The sequence below is a fragment of the Lepisosteus platostomus genome, chromosome 4 (assembly GCF_059453375.1).
Source record: "Lepisosteus platostomus isolate fLepPlt1 chromosome 4, fLepPlt1.hap1, whole genome shotgun sequence".
Taxonomy (NCBI): domain Eukaryota; kingdom Metazoa; phylum Chordata; class Actinopteri; order Semionotiformes; family Lepisosteidae; genus Lepisosteus; species Lepisosteus platostomus.
In genome coordinates this window covers 14,892,092-14,911,903 of record NC_142614.1, presented here as the reverse complement: position 1 = coordinate 14,911,903, position 19,812 = coordinate 14,892,092, and the positions used below count along the sequence as shown (strand labels likewise).

The 19,812-nt window shown below is 39.1% G+C and overlaps 1 protein-coding gene across 7 annotated transcripts in view; it reads left to right on the top strand.

Annotated features, from left to right (window-relative positions):
• The window catches only part of ccser1 (coiled-coil serine-rich protein 1), a 265,676-nt gene that overhangs the window by 61,550 nt on the left and 184,314 nt on the right, over positions 1 to 19,812 (top strand). For all 7 annotated transcript variants that reach the window (XM_088628646.1, XM_088628645.1, XM_088628648.1 and 4 more), the window contains exon 6: positions 12,000 to 12,207. In XM_088628646.1, the coding sequence (XP_088484772.1) occupies positions 12,000 to 12,207 (208 nt within the window). The remainder of the gene's footprint in view (positions 1 to 11,999; positions 12,208 to 19,812) is intronic.

Genomic DNA, 19,812 nt, shown 5'->3' with positions numbered 1-19,812 from the left:
ACATGAACTGGTCCAATGTCAATCCTGCTAACAGTCTGTAAGTATGGAGTCACTTACCATGTGTCAAGGTAGTAAAAGAGGAGTGAAGCAGATTATTCATACCATAAATGTATATTTTGACTTGTAGCATTCAAATATTTATAGCATGAAGTATAAACAGCAGGAAGTATTTTTCATAATAGAAATGAAAGCAGTGGTTTGATCGTTTAAATATGTAAGGTCTCTCATTGTGTTAGAGGGAGAAAGGAAGCTACATGCAACAGTCTCATAAACACAGGCTGGTTTCAGTGAACCTATTAATATTCTCACCCTGATGTTGACAATTTCATTGTCTGTTTGAAGTGGAGTGAGAGCTGTTTATTGAATAATAAGCTAAGATATCTTTTATATCCTGTTCACATTTTGCAGTTTCCATGATTTCTATTTTATGGCAGCCCATTTTAATGAATGATGGGAATTTATTAATCTTCTTTTCATTGCAAAACATTCTGTGCAGCTGTATCTCATTTAACTGCTTGTAATTATTTAGGAATTTGCATTTTTATTCAGAAAATGGAAGGCATTGCAAAAACAGCTTGCTTTGAGTATTATTAATTATTTTCCACGCACAAATGGAAAATAATAATAAAAAAACATTTAATTGGGTTTGTGGTTTTGCCTAGCTCATCAAATGTTTCAATCATTTCAAAAAGTGCAGTTGAAATAAAGAATGTGGCAGACTGGAGTTTTAAATTGCCATTACGTTCCGTCATGAAACAAGCTAAGAAAGCTTGTTTTTAAGCAATATTCAACACAGCCTCATTTTTACGTGACTGCAGCAGAGCAAAAGTTCAAGAAAGTGCTGTAAAATCTGTATTAGATGAAGCAGAGGGAGGTGTGTCTGTCTGGGGGCTCCTCAAATTTATAGACGTATTTGATAGATGTGAGAATTTCAGCAAGGTGCGTTCTCATTGGCTGATTGACCAGACAGTTAGCTTTCCTGGCAGATGTGGTCCCATTGTGGAGGCATGAGCATTGAAGCTCATGTTTGCAAACGTTAAAAAAATATCCTGCCCATTCATTGCATTGTAGGTTCATGCTGAACCTTCGCCTCTTCCTGGGTAAAAGGGTGTGCACGGGCAAAAAAGCAACAGTAATGTAGAGAATTGCCTGTAATATATTTTAAGTGACTGTGTGGAGTGTTTCTCCTGGGATTCCTTATTGCAAATGAATATTTATTTGGTATTCACCACCTAAGCTATTAAACCTCTTTAAAACATATAGGTGCAGGAAAATGTTGCCGAAACAGTGTCAGTAACCTGTGATATTAATAGAGCGCAGCTCTCCTCAGACACTGGCAACTGGTGAAGTGATTTGTGAACAGGGAGCCTGAGGGCGTGGATGATCCTGAACACAAGGACATTATGCTTGTGTGCTGCACTAAGGACTAAAGAAGTATCAGAGTGGTCCCATTTAATCATGGAAAGATTTATTATTCTGCTGTTGTGAATATGGACAACGTACACGCTTAGGTAGTGCATTGGCCGTTCAAAACTGCGGTGCTCATTTGATCCTGAGATGTTACATTTTTTCTCTTCTGCACAGGCCTGCAGTCTGTAGTGTTGATAGAGTCCGAATGTCAAGGTTAAAGTGTATTCAGTATTTGTGATGGAAAGTTTTCTTTTGCTCAAGCGTCATTCTGCATGGTTTGATTTTACTCTTCACTGCAGAAACTCAGGTCTGTGGTTGAGGGATTCTAGGGAATAAAAAGGTAACTAGTCATATAAAAATCCAAGGTTAATCTTTGCTTGGCCTGTTGCATAGCTGCTGGATTCAGGTTCTCGACAAATTCCTTACACAAAATACAAAATCACGTTCCCCTGAAGTGATGAACAGAATTGTAATTGTAGTTGTTTCCCAAGATAAAAAAGTGTTAAGGCTTAAGTGTTAAGCACTAAGCCTTAACGTAGTGTCCTGTTCTCCTGTTTTATGTTGGTGAAATGAAATTGGGAAAAGTCTTTTGTTTTGTCCCTGTGCTCATGCAGGGGATTCGGTTAAACTCACAGTGTCACCCCAATTTCTAGTATCAATCAGGAAAGAAATGTATGTTAACGGGTTGTTGAGCACACTTTTGGGTTGAACATGAAATGAAAGTTAAAATGTGAAAGAAAAGCAACAGGTTTAAAAGTGTGCTACTGGTCTGTCCAGGGATAACACATTCTGGTAACTGACTGCCTACAAGTCGGCAGAGCATGTCCCTTCCTACATGTTTCCTACTTGGATAGAGCCAATACTATACATTTTCACATCCATACTGTTTTTATGATGACTTTGCCAGTAATGGTTTTAGCAAGATTATCAAATACATCCCTGTTGTTTTGACATGACATGGCATATCTTTTCTAGTCAGGCTAAATCAATCCTTTCCTTTCTCACACCTGAAGAAGGCTCCACAGCCAAACGTTGTGTTATCTTTCTTATTTTTTTCAGCATGGAATAAACCTAGTACTTGTTCCTTTGCAGCCTACGCATGCTGACGCAGCTACCCACCTGAACTACTACAGGCTTAATCAATGCTGATTTAAATAGAATTAATGTGAACAGCAGGTGCTAATGCTGGTTTTGAGAAAACAGTTCAATGAAATAATGTCTAGGTCAGGCAAATTCACTCTTTGGTCAAGCATCGATCATTGTAAAAAGTAAGAGTTTAAAAACCAAGAAATGCCAAAGGTTAGAGAAAATTAGGGAGGTCAATACTGTTTGTCATCTTTAATTTTAAGGATGTACCTTTAACTTTAACAATATTTCTGTAGACATCATTTTGTAATGTGAGCAATACATTTTAGGACAAACCTTGTGACCTGCCTCAAACAATATGTGATACTGGATAAAATACATGGTTCAGGACTGTCACTTTACGACATCTGTCATCATGGATTTTTATAAATAAAACTGACTACAGGCTCAAAGCCAATATAAAGAATTGGTGTACAGCTATCTAGAAAATTTAAAATTTTCAGTGATTCAGTTTAAATAGATTTCTGTGCCAGACTCTTGATTTTTTTTCTTAAAACACCCTTTCTTTTTTTTGTTCTTAGAAGTTGAGTAAGAAACATGGAGGCTCTTGAGTCAGGGAGATATGGCTGTCCGATTTATTTTCCACTTGTGTCCCCAAACCCATGTTGCATTGCTGAGCTGTGCTTGAAAAAATCCTTATTGGTCCTTTCAAGGTTCTGAATTTTTGACTGAAATACAAAGATAAAGAGAATTCAGTTTACATGAGTAAGTACAGCTGTAAATGAGGCGTTTGGCCCATTATACCAGTTTGAATGCCAGCAGTTTATTGATCTGAGGGTTTAATCCAGCTATTTCTTGGTAATTCCTAGGGAACTGACTTTAACTGGCTTGGAAGCTTGTTCCTGACTCCAATCACTCTTTGTGTAAAAGAACGTGTCTCCAGTTCTTGGTCTCAAATGTGCTTCTGCATTATAGCATTGATCTGGTGTTCTAGTTTGGCTTCTGAGCATAATGTTATGGGTTGGCTTTGTCAATAACTATTTTGTGTCCAGTATACCATTTAGAGAATTGTTATCGTTATTTCATTTTAGAACTGCTTCTCTTGATCTCCTGATTAAGCCATACACTTGTCTGACCTGCTTTTGTTCATTGGTTTACTGCATTGTCTAAATGAGGACTACTGCAAATTCATGTTAGCACCAGAAGTACCACAGGTTCCTTCTTTTAATACTGCCACATCTGTAAAATTATAATGTACCATCTTGTTTTATACTGCACATTACATATATGTTACACAGAAATATATCAGCACAACCATCACCATTCCAATTTCAGCAGATTAGCTTCCAACCATTATGTTTGGGGTTTTGTAACTTTTTTTTGTAATTTTTTCAAAAACAAAACATAAAAATATTTTTTGTGCACAGAAGCCTTGATAAAATAAAACTTATCTCTGTGTAGAACCCTGGTTAAAAAAATGAAATGGCAGAGTTACAGCACACACAGCACTTTTAAGAGAAGCGGTTGTTTTCAGTAGCAGCTTACAGCGTCCTCGCTGACTGTAGAATTTAAGGACTCTGGGGCTCAGACTTGGAGAAAGAGCAGGGAGCTCGATCTGAGTCTTTGGCGCCTGTAAAAGTGGCTTGCAGAGGGATTAGCATGATGTGGCCGTGTCTATGCTGGCCTGTTTGTGGTAGTGGGCTTTCCACACACCAGAAGTGTAGCTGAAGAGTGCCTGCCAAAACAAATACATCAAATATTGTAACATCGTAGTACTGTAATTTGAAATTCAGATATTTTGAAAAAATGTACATCAAGTAGATGATGCAGTGCAACACAAGAGTAAGAATATGTGTGGTTGACCTACGTTTTCTTTAAACTTTATTCTTAATACGTTTTCAAGAAAACAGCTTATGTCTAATTACTGTATATTCTGATATCAGTAACGTGGCAGTTTTCTCAGAAGACTACTGTATGTTTTTCCCCTTCATTAATGATCTTTCCTGCCAACTTAACCTCATACTGTCACAGTGTTTTCTCCTGTGTGAATCGCAGAGTGAGAATGCAAAACATTAATGTTCCTTTTAAAACGCTGCAGACAGTTTTGAACATACAGTATTAATGCCACACATTAGGAATGTGCATCACAATGTCATAGGCACAGAAAATGTAGACGTTTAATCAGCACTTTGTCATGTGTCACGTTGTAATGAAGTCTTCTGATTTCTTGTTGAATCAGTGCACAGCCATGTTCCTGTCAGCTATACCTTATTTCTTCCTCCGTGCTTTACAGTTAGGACAGTTTGCTTTTGCCTTTACAAGTGACTGTAGTTTAGATCCGCAATACGTAAGTGATGGCTACTCTAGACATTTAGCATCAAGATTTTAAAATGCGCTTGTTGTGCTCTGACGAAAGTCACTTGCAATGTCTAATTATACTGACATTCAGTGTTAAGCATGGTTCAGTAAAGCAATATGCAATAAAAAGCCGAAGTGCCCTGGACACATTAAAGCAAGCGTCTCTTCTGAAAGATGCCTTTCGTTTGGATCTCGGGTCATATATGCAACTGCTAGCCTCAGGCAGTCTACTGTCTATGCCAGTTGGGTGTATGCAAGTCTACCATCCAAGATGGGTTCCCTCTCTTCTCTCTCTTTATGTTTGCTCGCACCGCTTTTTGCTGTAGATGGACCAAATCAACAGTGATTTGTTAATATTGTGTTCTGTGCTGGCATTTGTTAACACATCCAAGTATGACTTTGTTTTCTTTCTATATTATGAAATATAGAAGGAGGTAAAACACGTTGTCTGGGATCCTCCGGAGTAGTTGAGACTTGTATTAGCTGGTCACCTACTCAGATCTCAAAACGCAGGCTTGCTTGGCACTCAGAGGTCTCCTTAACATTGAAAGAACTTTTGAAATGTAGAATAATCGGCCTTTGTTTCTGATCAGTTTTTTCAAATGTTTCTCCTTCTGTAGTCAATGTTAAAAAACAGTTTTTGTGACTTGATTTACTAGGTCTACTAATTTTATTTGATTGTCTGAAAAAAAGTCTATTAATATATACTGTATTGCCATTTGTAAGAGGGTTTTCTGATTTAGTTTCCCACATGAGATTCATCTTATTTTTAGTCAAGAGTAATTAGGAAATAAACATCCTTTTCATCTTCCCACACTTGCCTAGCCTGCCGCTGTAGCTTGTTCTGTCCCCTGTTCTGGGAGCTGGTTTGCAGTACTGTGCCATGAAACTCAGATGAATGGAGAGGAGTTAAACAGGGATGAAAAGATCTTGCACAAGATCTTGCGCCTCTTGGGAATGTGGAAGTCCACAGCAGAGTGGTTCCTATAGTCTTCCAGATTTTTCAGAGACTTTTAAAGGAGTTTTTTTCTGTCTTAACATTGCAAAACATGTTGAATAAATAGACACATGTTTGGAGGATTGTGTGAATTTTACTGTCATGACAGCACGACATTAGAAACTTTCTGTCAGTTTAGCTTATGTGATCGACAGAACACGGAAAACCAGATTAACTGAGATGGTTCTTATCTTCGTATTTCTCCTCACATAGTTGGAATGTGAGGAGAAGGAGGCTGATGTACAACAGTAAGATCCCTTACATCCATGTTCTTTAATAGACTGCTTAAAACCCAATGCAGTTTTCATTATGAAATCTGGAATTTGCTGTGTTTCCCAATAAAGAGGTATTTAAGGTGCTTTAATTTGAGCTTCTCTTCAAATTTGGTCAATGTACAGATTTGCCTTGAGCTTAACAGAAGTGAAGGTGACATTCCTTGGGCACTGCCAGGTGTTTGGAGGAGAAAACCTCCTTTTCTGAGTCATTGGCTGTTAGTGCATGAGATGGATGACAGTGTTGAGTTTACAGCTGCAGCTTCAAACAGGTAACTGGGCCGGCAGGCAGCAAACTGTTCTTTCACCTGTTTCCATAGAAACCAGCGGATCCTCAGCTCCCAGTCATATTCAAAGATTTCTCCTGACTGCTTCGCATAATGTTGAAACTAGCACGTCAGCGACAATTTACAATATATGTCTTGAAGGGGGGAAGAAAAAAAAATAGTGTTCTTTATGATTAGTAATACAATTTCCGTTCTTTAAGCAATAGGCAATGAATGGTGCCAAGACCGAGTAATTCATCATTTGTAACCACATCTAACGCACATTTTGATGTGTAAAAGATTAAGGTGAATCACTTTGCAAGAGATACATCTGTTGCTCTGGCATGGCATTAAAGAGTCTGTCTTACAATATTGACGTCTGCTGCGTTTCTTATATATGCCAATACACTGTATGTTAATATAAATCAGTTTTGAAAATGTTTTAAGATAAAATAAGATCACTTTATTAGCCATATACAATTTCTTGCATTAGGAATTTGTCTTTTAGCATACCCCAGCTTGCTCTCCATGAGACACACAGACAGGGAGAGAAGCTTGGGGTCAGAGCGCAGGATCAGCCATTGTACAGCGCCCCTGGAGCAGTTGGGGTTAAGGGCCTTGCTCAGGGGCCCAACGGAGTAGGATTCCTCTGCTGGCCGTGGGATTTGAACCAGAAACCTTCCAGCCACAGGTGCAGATCCTTAGCCACAGTGCCCATTTTGAATGATGTCATTATGACTAAAGACACTGAGTAATTCTAGCTTTTAAAATACATTTTTAGGGATATAACAGGGAAAAAAGAACATTTCAGCTGTTTTTTGCTGCTTCTTTTCCAGACTTGAAAATCCCCAATTAATGCTTAACCAGTAAACTAGAAAACACCCATGGAAAAAGTTATCGAAATAAGTCTTATTTTTTTAAAATTTTTTGGAAAGAGTTGAATATGTAAGCACATTTTTAAATTATGCAGAAAATATTTTTGGTTTCATTTTTTTTGCTTCAGTTCATCAGCCACTTATCTCTCTCTTGAGGGCACTTTAGAGCACTGAGAAGAGAACAGACTGGATTGGACTGGATTTCATTAACTGCAGATGAGCTTCTCTTTCTAATTTACCCTGTATTTGAACCTTGCATACTCTTGATATATTTTTTTAAATGAGATGCGTTGTTAAAGGATTTTCTTCAATATGTGTTCCGGGGGTTAATCTGGTAAAATGTCTCTATCCAGAGATCTGGATAATGGCGGCTTTCAGCAAGACCTAGATCCCAGTCCCTGCTGTGTCAGTTAGTGGCTATGTTCAGGAGCTCTTAGAGGCAGCTCTTTAAATTGTGTGTGAGCCAGTGGTGTTGGTTGCAAAAGAGTCTACTTTGAGCTCATAATGCGGCACACAGTCACCTGACTAGGTAATGTCCTTGCAAGACTGGACACAAGTAAAAACAGGCTGTTACTAGACAAGACACAAGGCATCTTTTATCCACTTTCTATATCTCCCCTGCTTGTGTCAGGCTTGCTTTCCGAAACAAGTCTGACTGTTCACTGCTGTGTCCCTTAAATGAATGAGAGATGTAGCAGCAGATCCGGAACAGTGGATAGCCATTAATCAAGATAGCAAAGCACCTGACCCATCACCCATCAGCAGTATCAGCACCAAAGGATCACAGCCCGCCTCCAGGATGGCCATTGTGAGTTCAGAGGTCACATGGTTATACACAGGGATGAGGTGTTAGAGCCTGGCGCAGGTGCGTGGGGAAGAGGTGTGGAGATCCATGGTGTAGAGAGCCTCCTGATGGAAGGGCTGACCTGTTCTTATGCCATTTGACCTATTCTGGTACTGTCTGATCTGCCCTGGTACTGTCTGACCCGTTACGGTATCATCTGATCTGCTCTGATAACATCTTGTCTGTTCTGGGACCATCTGAGTTGTTCTCCTGCAGAGCTCTAGGATGGTATTTGTGTGTCAGAAGGAGATTTTGTTATTGACAGCAAACCTGGGACAAACTGCGATTGTGTTCTCTGTCACAGAGTTTTGTTGCTGTAATTGTGCTAAAGGAAGATGCTTTAAAAAATCAAAAGAAAGCATTTTCTTCTGTATCAGTAAAACTGAAATACAGCATGAATTTGCAGTGAGGTTTAGCATGCCTTTTGGCTTTTCCTGTAGATCAGTACATAAACTCTTCTAGGGTGGTACCAAAAATATGCTTTTTTGACAGTTCCTTTGTGTAGCAGGTGACAGTCAGAAACGTAATGTCATTTTCTTGTGACTTGAGAAAAACCTGTCAGCTTTATCTGCACAGCTAGGAGACTATTGTAAAAAACAATAAAAGTGAGAAATGGTTCTGATTGTAACCTCTTTTCCCCTGCTCCCAGTGCCTTCAGAAGTGCCTTTAGCGAGCTGAGCTTTGTTTCAGACACAATTGACTGCAGATACTGATCGCTGTCAGAACCACTAAAGAGCGAATTATAGTGATCTCCTGCTCCATGAGTGACCTGCGTTATCTTTCTGTTTAAATGTCAAGCATTCCCAAAGATCACAGAAGGAGGAGAATGAGATAGCTCTGAAGAAACTGACACTAGAGTAGCGCTGTGAATGGTACACTTTGAAAGAAGTGGTCCTGTGGTGCTTGCCCTGCAAAGAGAATACCAGAGCTGAGCTTATTTCTACATAAGGGATGCATGGCCTTCTGATATGACTCCAAAATGTATTCTGTTTTTTAAAAGGGAAGCTATTAAAATCTCTCTGAGAAGCAGCCTGAATGGTCAGGAGATGCCTCAGTAGAGCCTTTCTGAGGTTCTTTTCCTGATTCGTCTAGTTAGCATTTGTGAAGGTGCTAACTTACGCAGTTGGGTCGATATTGTTTCACATTTATCAAACACTGACCTGTCCTCAGCTATCCTAGTGCCAGAGAGCAATGGAACAAAGTCCTTTCATAATCCCCTGTTGTAACTTGATTATTAATGCTGTGAATATGAATAATGAATATTAATGATGGCACTCTAAGACTATTGACATTCCGTAGCCAGTATTATGCATGGGATGTGCTTATGCATATTAGTATGTGAAAAGCAAAGAGTACATAAGGAGTAATGAAATCTGGAATGTTGTGATTTGGCTTTAAAAGTAGCTTTAAAAGCATTTTATTTCACACGTTTATGATCTTTTGAATTAATGTCATGCAATAGACCGAGGAAAAGAAAGTGATTCACTTTCTGTATTCAGCACCCAGGTCATGCTTTTCCTCTTTGCCTTGTGTGCATTTAATTTTCTGCAAGTTCAGGAAAGGTGATACTGCCAAAGCTGTAGAATCAGTGAAATCCTTATCAGGTTCTTTTAACGTTTAAATTATCTAATGATCTAAAGTAATTAGGGCTTTTTTTTCCTGGGGGTTCCCTGTTCCCCTGTGGTTCAGACCTGTACCCCGGACATCGCTGGTTCATGCACTTGGTCATTGCGGCCAGCATGTCCCCAGCAGCCTTGAGTCAGATGGGTTTTCCTTGACTTGCTGGACTACTAAGCTTCCACTCTCCACTGGCCTGGTCTCCCTCTAGGGGCTGTGGGGACACACGGGCTATCTAACTCGAACGTCCTGGACAGGTGGCGGCGCTGCAGGGAGCATCACATTTGTGCCTACAAAAAAAGAAACACCTAGTGACGTGCTTTTAAAGACCGGAGAAAAAGGCTTCTCACCCTAAACCTGTCCGCATGCTGCCTTCTGTCCACACAGCCATAGCTCTGAGCACATGAGCCTGATCATGTCAGACTTCATGCTCTGTGTATCTCCAAGTGTTTCCAACAGCAGAAATCGTAAGGCTTAGAAGGAGACAGGTGCTCAGCAGCATTTAAAAAAGAACAGAATCTGCCTTGAAATGTAATGTTTTGAATCACTTGTATCACTGGAATGGCAATGGGATTGTTTTTATAGTTTTTCGCCATTATACCTATGACAATCTGGCTTTGATCTGCAACACGCTGCATTAATTGTTATCTCATTACAACATCATCTTTGCATTTTATTGGATAAACACATGGCTTCATGTGTAAAATGTTGTCAAGTGTTCAAGTGTTGGTGATGCTCTTGGGTCATTAAACTATCTCAAAATGCATTTGCTGCTCCTATTAAAATGCCTGTTAAAGCCCATCTGTTATGTTGCTGTAGGATTGTCCTGGACCTGAGCTGCCTTTTGTTGGCTCCAAATCAAAGGTTGCACAAATATTAGGGTTGCTGGCTTACCACAGAATACCTGGATGTAAAATCGATGATTACTCCTTTGCTGAAATGCCATTGTTACCTACAGTAAATATCACAAAGCAGAATTAAATAAAAAACAATCTTGAATTATGCTGCATCGTTATTATTATTTTTTTGCAGTTACATATATTAGGTAAATTACTCTTGGCTTCTGCTAATATATATGTCACCCTAATTTGAACAGACTTTTTATCCCAGAAATAAATAATACAGATCAGCTGTTCATGCAGTTTGAGCAGTGGGAGCCTTTGTCAGCTAAAAATGAACAAAACAAATTATTTAGTCAGGCTCGGTTTATGCATTCATTTATTTCAGCTTATGAGCAACCTGAAAAACCTTCAGTTTCTCAAGGTGTTCAGTTAATCTGGAACCAGCAGGCTTCTGCAGGAAATACTAAGAGTAACACCTTGCCTCAAGAGAGATGTTGAGGAACTGGGTTTTGTTTAGAATAACTCCAATTTTTTAATATCCAGATGATTTTTTGGGGATGATATGCCCACCTCTTGTATGTTGTAATATGAAATAGTTCTTATGGAACTGACTGGATGCCCTAGAAAATATAGCTTTCTCAGAACTTTGAGAACCCCAGTGAAACACATGTAGCACATTTGTGTAGGACATTATGAGCAGTAATACAAGGAACTTTGTTGATTAAGCACAGAGCTCATGAGAAACCATTTGATTCAAACAATATGTCCTGCAATAATATCTTCCTACCCACTGGCTTTGTGCATGTTTGCCTACAGTGTATGGAATTGTATATCTTTAATATCATATATCTTGGGTATGAAACCTTTTACTCTTATGAAGCATGTTTAAACTGCCATATTTATTGCCAAAGGAAATAAATGATACATTTTGATATATTACTAAAATATTTAGAAATACAGTACATCTCCTGAAATTGGAATGCTGGCCAATAATTTACAACTACACACAATATACAAATAACACAGCGTCCAATCCATGAACATGACCTTTCAACTCTCCCCACCACATACTGTAGTCAGGAGCAGGAAGTCACTGGAATCACAGTACATTGTTAAATCATGTAGTAAGGAAATGACTAAACGAAGGTGGTTTTAAAGGATTTAAAGTTAAGAAAAGAATCAGTAGCTGTATATTGATCAAGCATGAGTAGAGATTAGCACTGACAGGATGGTCTTGATGACAGGGCTGTTAAGGACTGGGTAAAAAAGCTTTGTATGAGGAGAGAGCAGTTATGAGGTCAGCACACACAGCTGTTTATGAATACAGATACATCTCTGTATGATTTTTTGCCTGAGCCTGGGAACAGTATGAATGCACTACTGGGTAGACCTCTGCGTCCTGTTATGTCATATCATGTTGCTCTCCTGCCAGGTCCGGCTCGGTCCGCTCGCCAAAGGAGGCCCGGGCAGCTGATTCCCGTGCCCCAGCCAGCTGCGCGCTGGGAGGCCTTGCGGCGGACAGCTGTCGCCCCAGGGAGGACGAGCTGGTGGGCCTGGAAGCCCTGCCCTTCCGCCTGATGTTGCAAGACTGCACCTCAGTGAAGACCTTGCTGCTGAGACTCAAGAGGACCCTGCAGGAGGTAGGGGGGTTTGGCCTGTGTCTCTGAGCCAGGCATGGTTTTTCAGTAATAGCTTGAGGGAGTGAACCTTCTTTCTATAGAGTCAAGTCATTTTATGACTTAAACAAAGAACTCTATCACCAGAGAGGCCCTGTGTAATGTAAGCAAACAATTCAATTTTACTATCATGGTGATTTCCTGTGGCATTTCTGCCCCAGAATCAGTCCAAAGAAGAGCAACCAAGTATATATCCAGGCTTGGAGAAATGTCCTTCTCTCACAAGCTGGAATAATTGAATCTTTTTAGCATTGAGCTACAAAGACTATGAGTGGACATGAACCAAGTATTCAAAGTACTCAAGGGCATTGATGAAAGTCTACCCAGTGGACGTCTTCACTATCAGCAATGAAACACAAACCTTAAGTGGAAAATGTAGAGAAGTGCATTTAGAGCAGAAACCAGGAGGCAGTTTTTAAACAGAAGGTTATGGGAGTATGGAAGAAACTACCCAGCCATGGTTCTGAAATGGGCTTCTTTCAAGGCTGCACAAGGACACATCACAATTCACCTTAAATCTGATGGTCATATAACAGTGATAATGATCTCAGTGATTAACCGATCAGTATCATGTGCGTACAATAATAAGAGAACAAGGATTAAGAATAGTAACATCAGCAGCATGCTGCATTACATATTAATATTGTACACATCAAAACAAATAAAATGTCCCCTGTTCTTTGGTTGTCTGTTAAGATAGTTGACAGCTGATATGTATGTGACATTGACAAGCAGACAGCTACTGCCAACAGAATACTTGCTTGTCTAAATAAAAACTTCACTTCAAATCAGAATCTGTGAGAGTTAAAACTAGATTATATAGCATACATTGCACACTCATTACCATAGGGATGTGAATGCAAACGTTTGCACATATACCAAGTATACCGTTTGCATGTATGCCAAGAGTCATGTTAATTTAACATCCTAGCCTTGACAAGAAAAGGATAGCTTCCACAGAGGTTATTGCCTAACCTTACCTGTGCAGAAGTGTTCATGAGAATGGTAATGGATGTCCAAACTATGATATAACATGACATGTGGAGTTGTCCTGGCATCTTCCGCCAATGGGTTTAAGCTGAGCCCATGAATACTGTGCTCATCACCTTAGCATGTCTTAAACTAGCTTGCTGTTGACTGACGTCGCCTTGTTTCCTGTGTGCTTTCGTAATTTGTAGTTTAGTATGCAGGATATCTGTTGACAGAGGCTTCAGGTTCTGTTTTTCTGATATAATTGGACCATTGCATGGGGAATCTCAGTGGCACACAGGGTATGTTTGTCATTCTGAAATGTTTAAATTTTCCAGCTCAGAATCAAAATATTTGCTACTACTGTGATTTAAATTGAGAATTATATAATCGGCATTCACTTACCAAAATAGAATAGGGGTGACTGGTGCACTCCCGCAGTGATTTCCACTGTGTGAAGATTACAATGTCTCAGCAAATGGTGCTCTTTATTAATATGATAACCTTTAGAAAAACGCCAGCAGTAAATGTTCTATAGCATTCCAGTTTAATTCTCCATGGTAAGTCAATAATAAAGTCCTCTCTTTTTAAAAATTAGGTGCCTGTGCAAAGTCAGGTTATCTTTGAAGAATAAAACCCATTCTTATTGAATTCATTTACTCTACCTTCTTTTCTGTTTTTTTTAATGAACTTCTTCCAATTACATTGTTATGCATATCTATAACATTGAAAGCTTTTTATCTGGTGGATTATCATTTGATTACCTAGCTACACGTGTTGTAGCATCACTTGTATATAGCCTGCTAGAGCAGCTGACAGTGTAACGCAGAGATTAGCTTGTTTTATAGAAAATTCAATTTTTTTTCACTCAAAGCGGCGATGATTTTCCAGTTATCTTCATTTCCATATTGGATGGATGTAATCCTTTTTAATGGCTGTGGGTTACACTAAAACATTGCTTCGTTTCCTGTACCTGGAGGGTGAAACAAATGGCCTCTAATCCGATTTTGCAAAAATAAAAGTTGAAAACATCTGAAAAAAAAACCCCAGAGTGAATCCAATACCAGACATAAACCAAGGCAAATAAGAAGGCTACTTATTCCTGTCGGGGGCTTGTGGGGGGATCATGCGGTGGATGGGATGTCACTCCAGCGTGGGGGTACACAGCCACACACAGGCACTCTGGGACAATTGTAATGACTCCAATTAACCTCACCAGCATGTCGTGGGATGGTGAGAGGAAACTGGAGCACCTAGAGAAAACAGGACAAGAAGCTACCCCAGCACAGAAGGAGAAACTCAATAACAGCCCTGTGGCTGTGAGCCTGCAGCACTAACCTCTGTGCTGTCTCTTTGGCCATTTAAAATGGATATCGGAGTGGAATAGCTGAAATGTACTGTTGCAGATTTAGCGTTGAAAGTGTTTTGTAGTGAGTGAATTTTATAGTTTTCTTGAAAGGTACACAAAAGAAACTAGTTTAAATTAGCATGAACAGAAGCTGCAAAATATTTTAAAGAAGCACAAAAACATCTTAAAAATATACTCTCGAGCAGATAGCACCGTCATCGGAGCTGTCAGCTATTTGGTCTGTTGAAACTGTAGACCAATTCACTGTTTGATGCAGTGAAATAAAAACAATTCAAATAAAAACGTGCGCGACATTGGCCCGAATGCTGTAGTCATTTTTGGGCTTTGTCGGTGGTGGGGAATTTGGAGCTGGTGTAAAGCAGAGGCCATGGCAGCTGTAGGAATTTTCACACTGATCCCATCAAAAAGAAGAATAGATGAACGACAGCATTTGCTGGCAGACTTTACTTCAAAGAGATTGAATATCTTAGCCATGTTTAGAAACAAATGGCAGTTGGTTCTACTTTTTTTAGCCCTCACACCCGCACAATGACGACTCTGCAATGCTCATCAGTGTGTCATAGAGTATCCCACCTCATTCTTTTTATTTTTTAAGGCTGCAGAAATCAGTTTATTGTTACCATTTCTGTGATCTGAAATCATAAGGAGAGGAATGTGGTATGGAAAAGGACACGGATCATTAGTGTAGTTTCTCGACAGTGTTCTGTTAGTAATAGTTGCTGCTTGGTGCTCTTGTGATGTATTATTTTATACAAAGAGCATTGGGCACCAGAATTTCATGCTCCTTGATCGAGATGCCAGCAGTTTAGCTTTTAGCTGTTTGAAACTGAAATTTAGGGCTGTTTTAATTTTAAAATAATAGCCCTTTAATATCTGCCTTGCTAGTACAAACAAAACTAAATTATGTCTGGCTGGTAATAAGCGTAATCAGCTATTTTTGTTATGGTTCATTACATGATTAATCAAATAACAATTTGTACCTGTAAGGCATCTTTCTGTTACGTGTGTCTAATTTTCAATTTCCGCATCCATTGTAATGTGCTCATTACAAGAACAAAACAATGATGCCATTAACTACGCGTGACCATTATGTATACAATAAAGCACTGCTGTCCCAGGTCTCATATACAATGCTGTCAGAATCCAGAGGGTGGTTTTGGTAATATCTGTATACCCCTGCTGTTCCTAGAACAAGACCCCAATTTTCACCTACGTCGCAAGAAAGAAACTGGTATTTGTCACTATGTTTTTCTTCCCATTTGTTTTGACTCTTTAACAATACTCAAAAGCAGTGATGAGAACCTGTCTAACATCTCTCGCTGAACCTCCCTGAATCAGCAGTACCCTGAATTCAGCTGGTATTTTACACACAAGGAGTATTGTCAGTATCAGAATAGTTGGCATACACCTGTCTGCATTAGGTAGCCGGAATACCACTTTACTCAATGGATCACAAGATCTCCAGGTGCCCCGAGTCTGAACAGGTGTGCCGGCGTCTGCCGAGCTTGTGCAGGCCTGATGCTTCCAAGTATAGATCAATGGAACACAAAACCATCTTTGCTGCTGCAAAACTTTAAAAAAGCTTCCCCTGAGAGCAGCTCTTAGTTTAAACGTGTCGTACTGTGCACTACTTACTGCACAGCAGCAGCACAAATAAGCAGTGCTGCGTAATCAAAACCAAAAAGCTGCAGAAGAAGAAAATATTATTGGGAATATTACTGTTGTCACAGGTGTCCTTGGTTTCAAGCAGGTGATCATCAAGGGTAAAAGTTAATGGACAGGCAAATGAGTATTCTGAATAAATCGTTTACACCAGTCGCTCTCACTGCTGGTGCTGAAGGACCCCTGTGTCGGCTGTTTTTTTTTTCCAACTGGGCTCTTAATCACAAGTGCTGATTGATGCCTGTAACTGATCTGACTGTTCTTTTGCACTTGTTTTCACACTTTGTCCTTCGTGTAAAAAAAAAACCTCATTAAAATTTATTTCTGATAAGTTCAGCACACTGAACTGTATCCTGTCTCTTCTCAACGTGTCAATTAAGATTTCTCTCCTTTATTTCTGACTAAGTAGATGTTAATAGATGATCGACTGACGATGAACAGTCATAGGTGGGAATGACATTGTAACAGACAGCTGTCACGTGAGTAAGGCTTTTACTTTCTGCTTACATCCATTCAATTGGGATGCATACCTGAACAGGGGGCAGTCAGAAACTCATGCAGGTTTTTAAAAGCTGCAAGCAATTTAAAAACAAAATGACCTCAAATAGAAAATTGTGGCTAAGAACTGGGTTGGAGCACAAACCAGCAGACACGGGGCTACTCTAGGACAAGGATAGAGAACCAATGGTCTGAATTAGTATGCCAGCCATAACCCAAATAAAAGGGCTAAATTAAGCATCACAAATTGAGGTCACTTCTTTTCAGGATACTCTGTGTTGTTTGTTCTGGGCTTGCAATAGAGACCCTTTTCATAATATGCAGCTTTGATCCAGAGGAAAGAGCGCCACCTACTGGTCTACCAACACCACTTAAAGCAGCTAACTGCTTTTCCTTGGACTTTCCTAGTACTGGCTATGTCCACCTGTGCTTAGCTGAAGAGATTAGTGTACAGGGGTGTAACACAGCCATCAAAGATATAATAATTGCATATCTTGAAGTATCTTAATTGCATTTCAAGAATGAGCTTTAATTTGATCAGTCTCATCTTAATATAGACAACAGTAAGGTTTGTAATTCATTGCATCATTCGGACACAGAACAGAAAAAAAGCTTAAAAAATAAGTGACTGTTCTTTTACCCCAGGAATTTGGGGTTTCAGAACTGCTTTAATAAGTGCCTTAGCATCTCCAAGCATATTTTTGTTTTCCCAGGACAGCTATAGTGCTGGGGGGGGGGAGAGTGCACTCACAGATCCAAGCCACCTAACTGCTCAAGGGCCAGTCACAGTGTAGTTACGCTTATCCACATCTGTTATAATAGGAGTGATAATATGCCCGTATATATATATGACCTAAATGATACAGCATCACTGCGGCAACACTGGGATTTTGTTTGCAAATTGGATGACAAACGTGTGCATGTTTTTGTGAAAAAAGTCAAGCTGTTCACCAATTCTAAGGTTATGGAGATGTTAGACATAAAAATGTACTGTTTTAGAGTCTGAAAGAATATTTTCTCCTTGTGCTTTTTTCCCTCATGTCTTTAATATAATTTGCTAGCACATTAGTTATTGGGCAGCAGTTAACCTCTTTTGTCACATCTGAAGAACCTGGATTCTTTGGGGTTTTCAAACTTACTATGCAATTATTTTTCCACATCTTATGTTCCATGAAGTTTCATCTTTTTTTTCCTTATCCATATAATTAATGGCATGAGCACAAAGCTAAAGTTCTGATATCTTCAAAATTATAAATTAAATCATCATAAAAAATAAATAATAAATTTAAATAAAAGTTTGATTTGATTTTTCAGTACCAGAATTGTAGTATTCCAGAGAGAAGAATAAATACCTGCATGTATTGTAATGGGTGCTATTATTGATATTTTAAATGTGTTGAGCATTTTTCCACATTAGATATTGCTTATTAATCTTATTATAACTGATATGAACTTTGATTAAATCAATAAGACCCACATAATGCATTTCTTATGTAAGTACTGATCTTTCTTATTATTGCAGTTTTAATGAGAATTTGCACAGCCAATTACAGTTGACTCCTCTCTTTAGATAAATAAGCTGGGGCTTATAATAAACTGTTTCAGGAAAGTTTTCTGGAATATTAAGATCAATTTGAAGCTGATTATAACATTTTATTAGTTTCAGTTAAATTCTGAACTGTTAAATGATAAAAGCTACTCTAGGCAGTGAAACCTCTTGTTTGCGAACATTTTGTACATGATACTCCTCCAGCATTCTGTCATTCCAGCCTAACAAAATGGCAAATTTATCAAATGCTCTAGCTTGTTCATCCAGAAAATGTAATTGTTTAGTCCGAGAAAGATGATCCTGTGTGGTAAAAAAGAGCACAATAAACCTTACCCTCTGTGAGGCTTGGTGTGGGCCTGGTTTAACTCTTCAGCTTCCAGAGGTTTTGCCATGTTGAAAGGAGCACTGAAGACATGACAGTGTACTTGATAGTTGGGGGCCTTCCACAATGAAAAACAGCAAACACACAGACTGAAGTCATCACCAAACAAGCACAAACTCCAGAGTGTGATACAAAGTGATGGGTTACCACCTTTCTTCATGTGACCTAGTTTTGGAATTGTTTGTGTGTGTGTGGTGGGAATGTGAATGAAAATATGTTTGGTGAGATACTGTGAGACCTGTGAGTCCCAATTTACTTGCATTAAGGACAAGGTAAAACCTTCACAGGACTGATACTAAAAAACCCATTTCGGTAATCCGGTCAAACCCTAATGAAGGTGGAGAAGACGCCTGATTCCAAGACTCCTTTATTGAGGTGACCCTTTTAATGAGGGGGCTACTGCAAAGGCCTGGGGTGGAGGGAGGGATGCCTAAAAACATAGCGGAAGTGAGGAAGCATGACTTTTTATACACGGGCAGGCGGACCTGTGTGAAGTTTGACCTTGTTTAAAACTGCACTCAACACTAATGAATAGCTTTCAAGTTAAGACAAAGGAGTGCAAATCAGATAGTATCTCTGATCTTTGAGTACTTGTCTTTGCAAGAGGCATTAAAAATGCAACCAATATGCATTTGTTTTAATCACTTTGTAATTTGTATTTTTTAAATGTTATATATTGCATTCTTATTGGTTTATTTTTGTTAGATTTAATATAATAATGTATTTTATCTGAACTCAGTGCATAGACCCCTGATTGTGTGTAAACCAGAAGGAAAACACAGAGTTTTCACTGTGTTGAGGATGAACAGTTCTGCAGCAGCTCCCTTACCTTGCTCGGCCTTTCTCTCAAAAATAAATTGAAAATAATTTTTTGACACTGAAAATAAATAAAAAAGAAATTAGATGACAAAAGGGAAAGGTCAGACAACAAAGCCCAAAACAGAAGGATATGAATATTAAACAGTCGAGTGTTTGCCCTCCGATGATGCCCTCTTCAATGCGTCTGCGAGCCCATCCTCAGCCAGTCTTATTAACTTGCAGATTTTTGTCTGAACTTCCATTCCAATGTGTAAACTGCTTACTAACAAGATTTCTTTTCCTTTTTGCATTTTATTTGCTTAAAAAATATGATCTTGAACT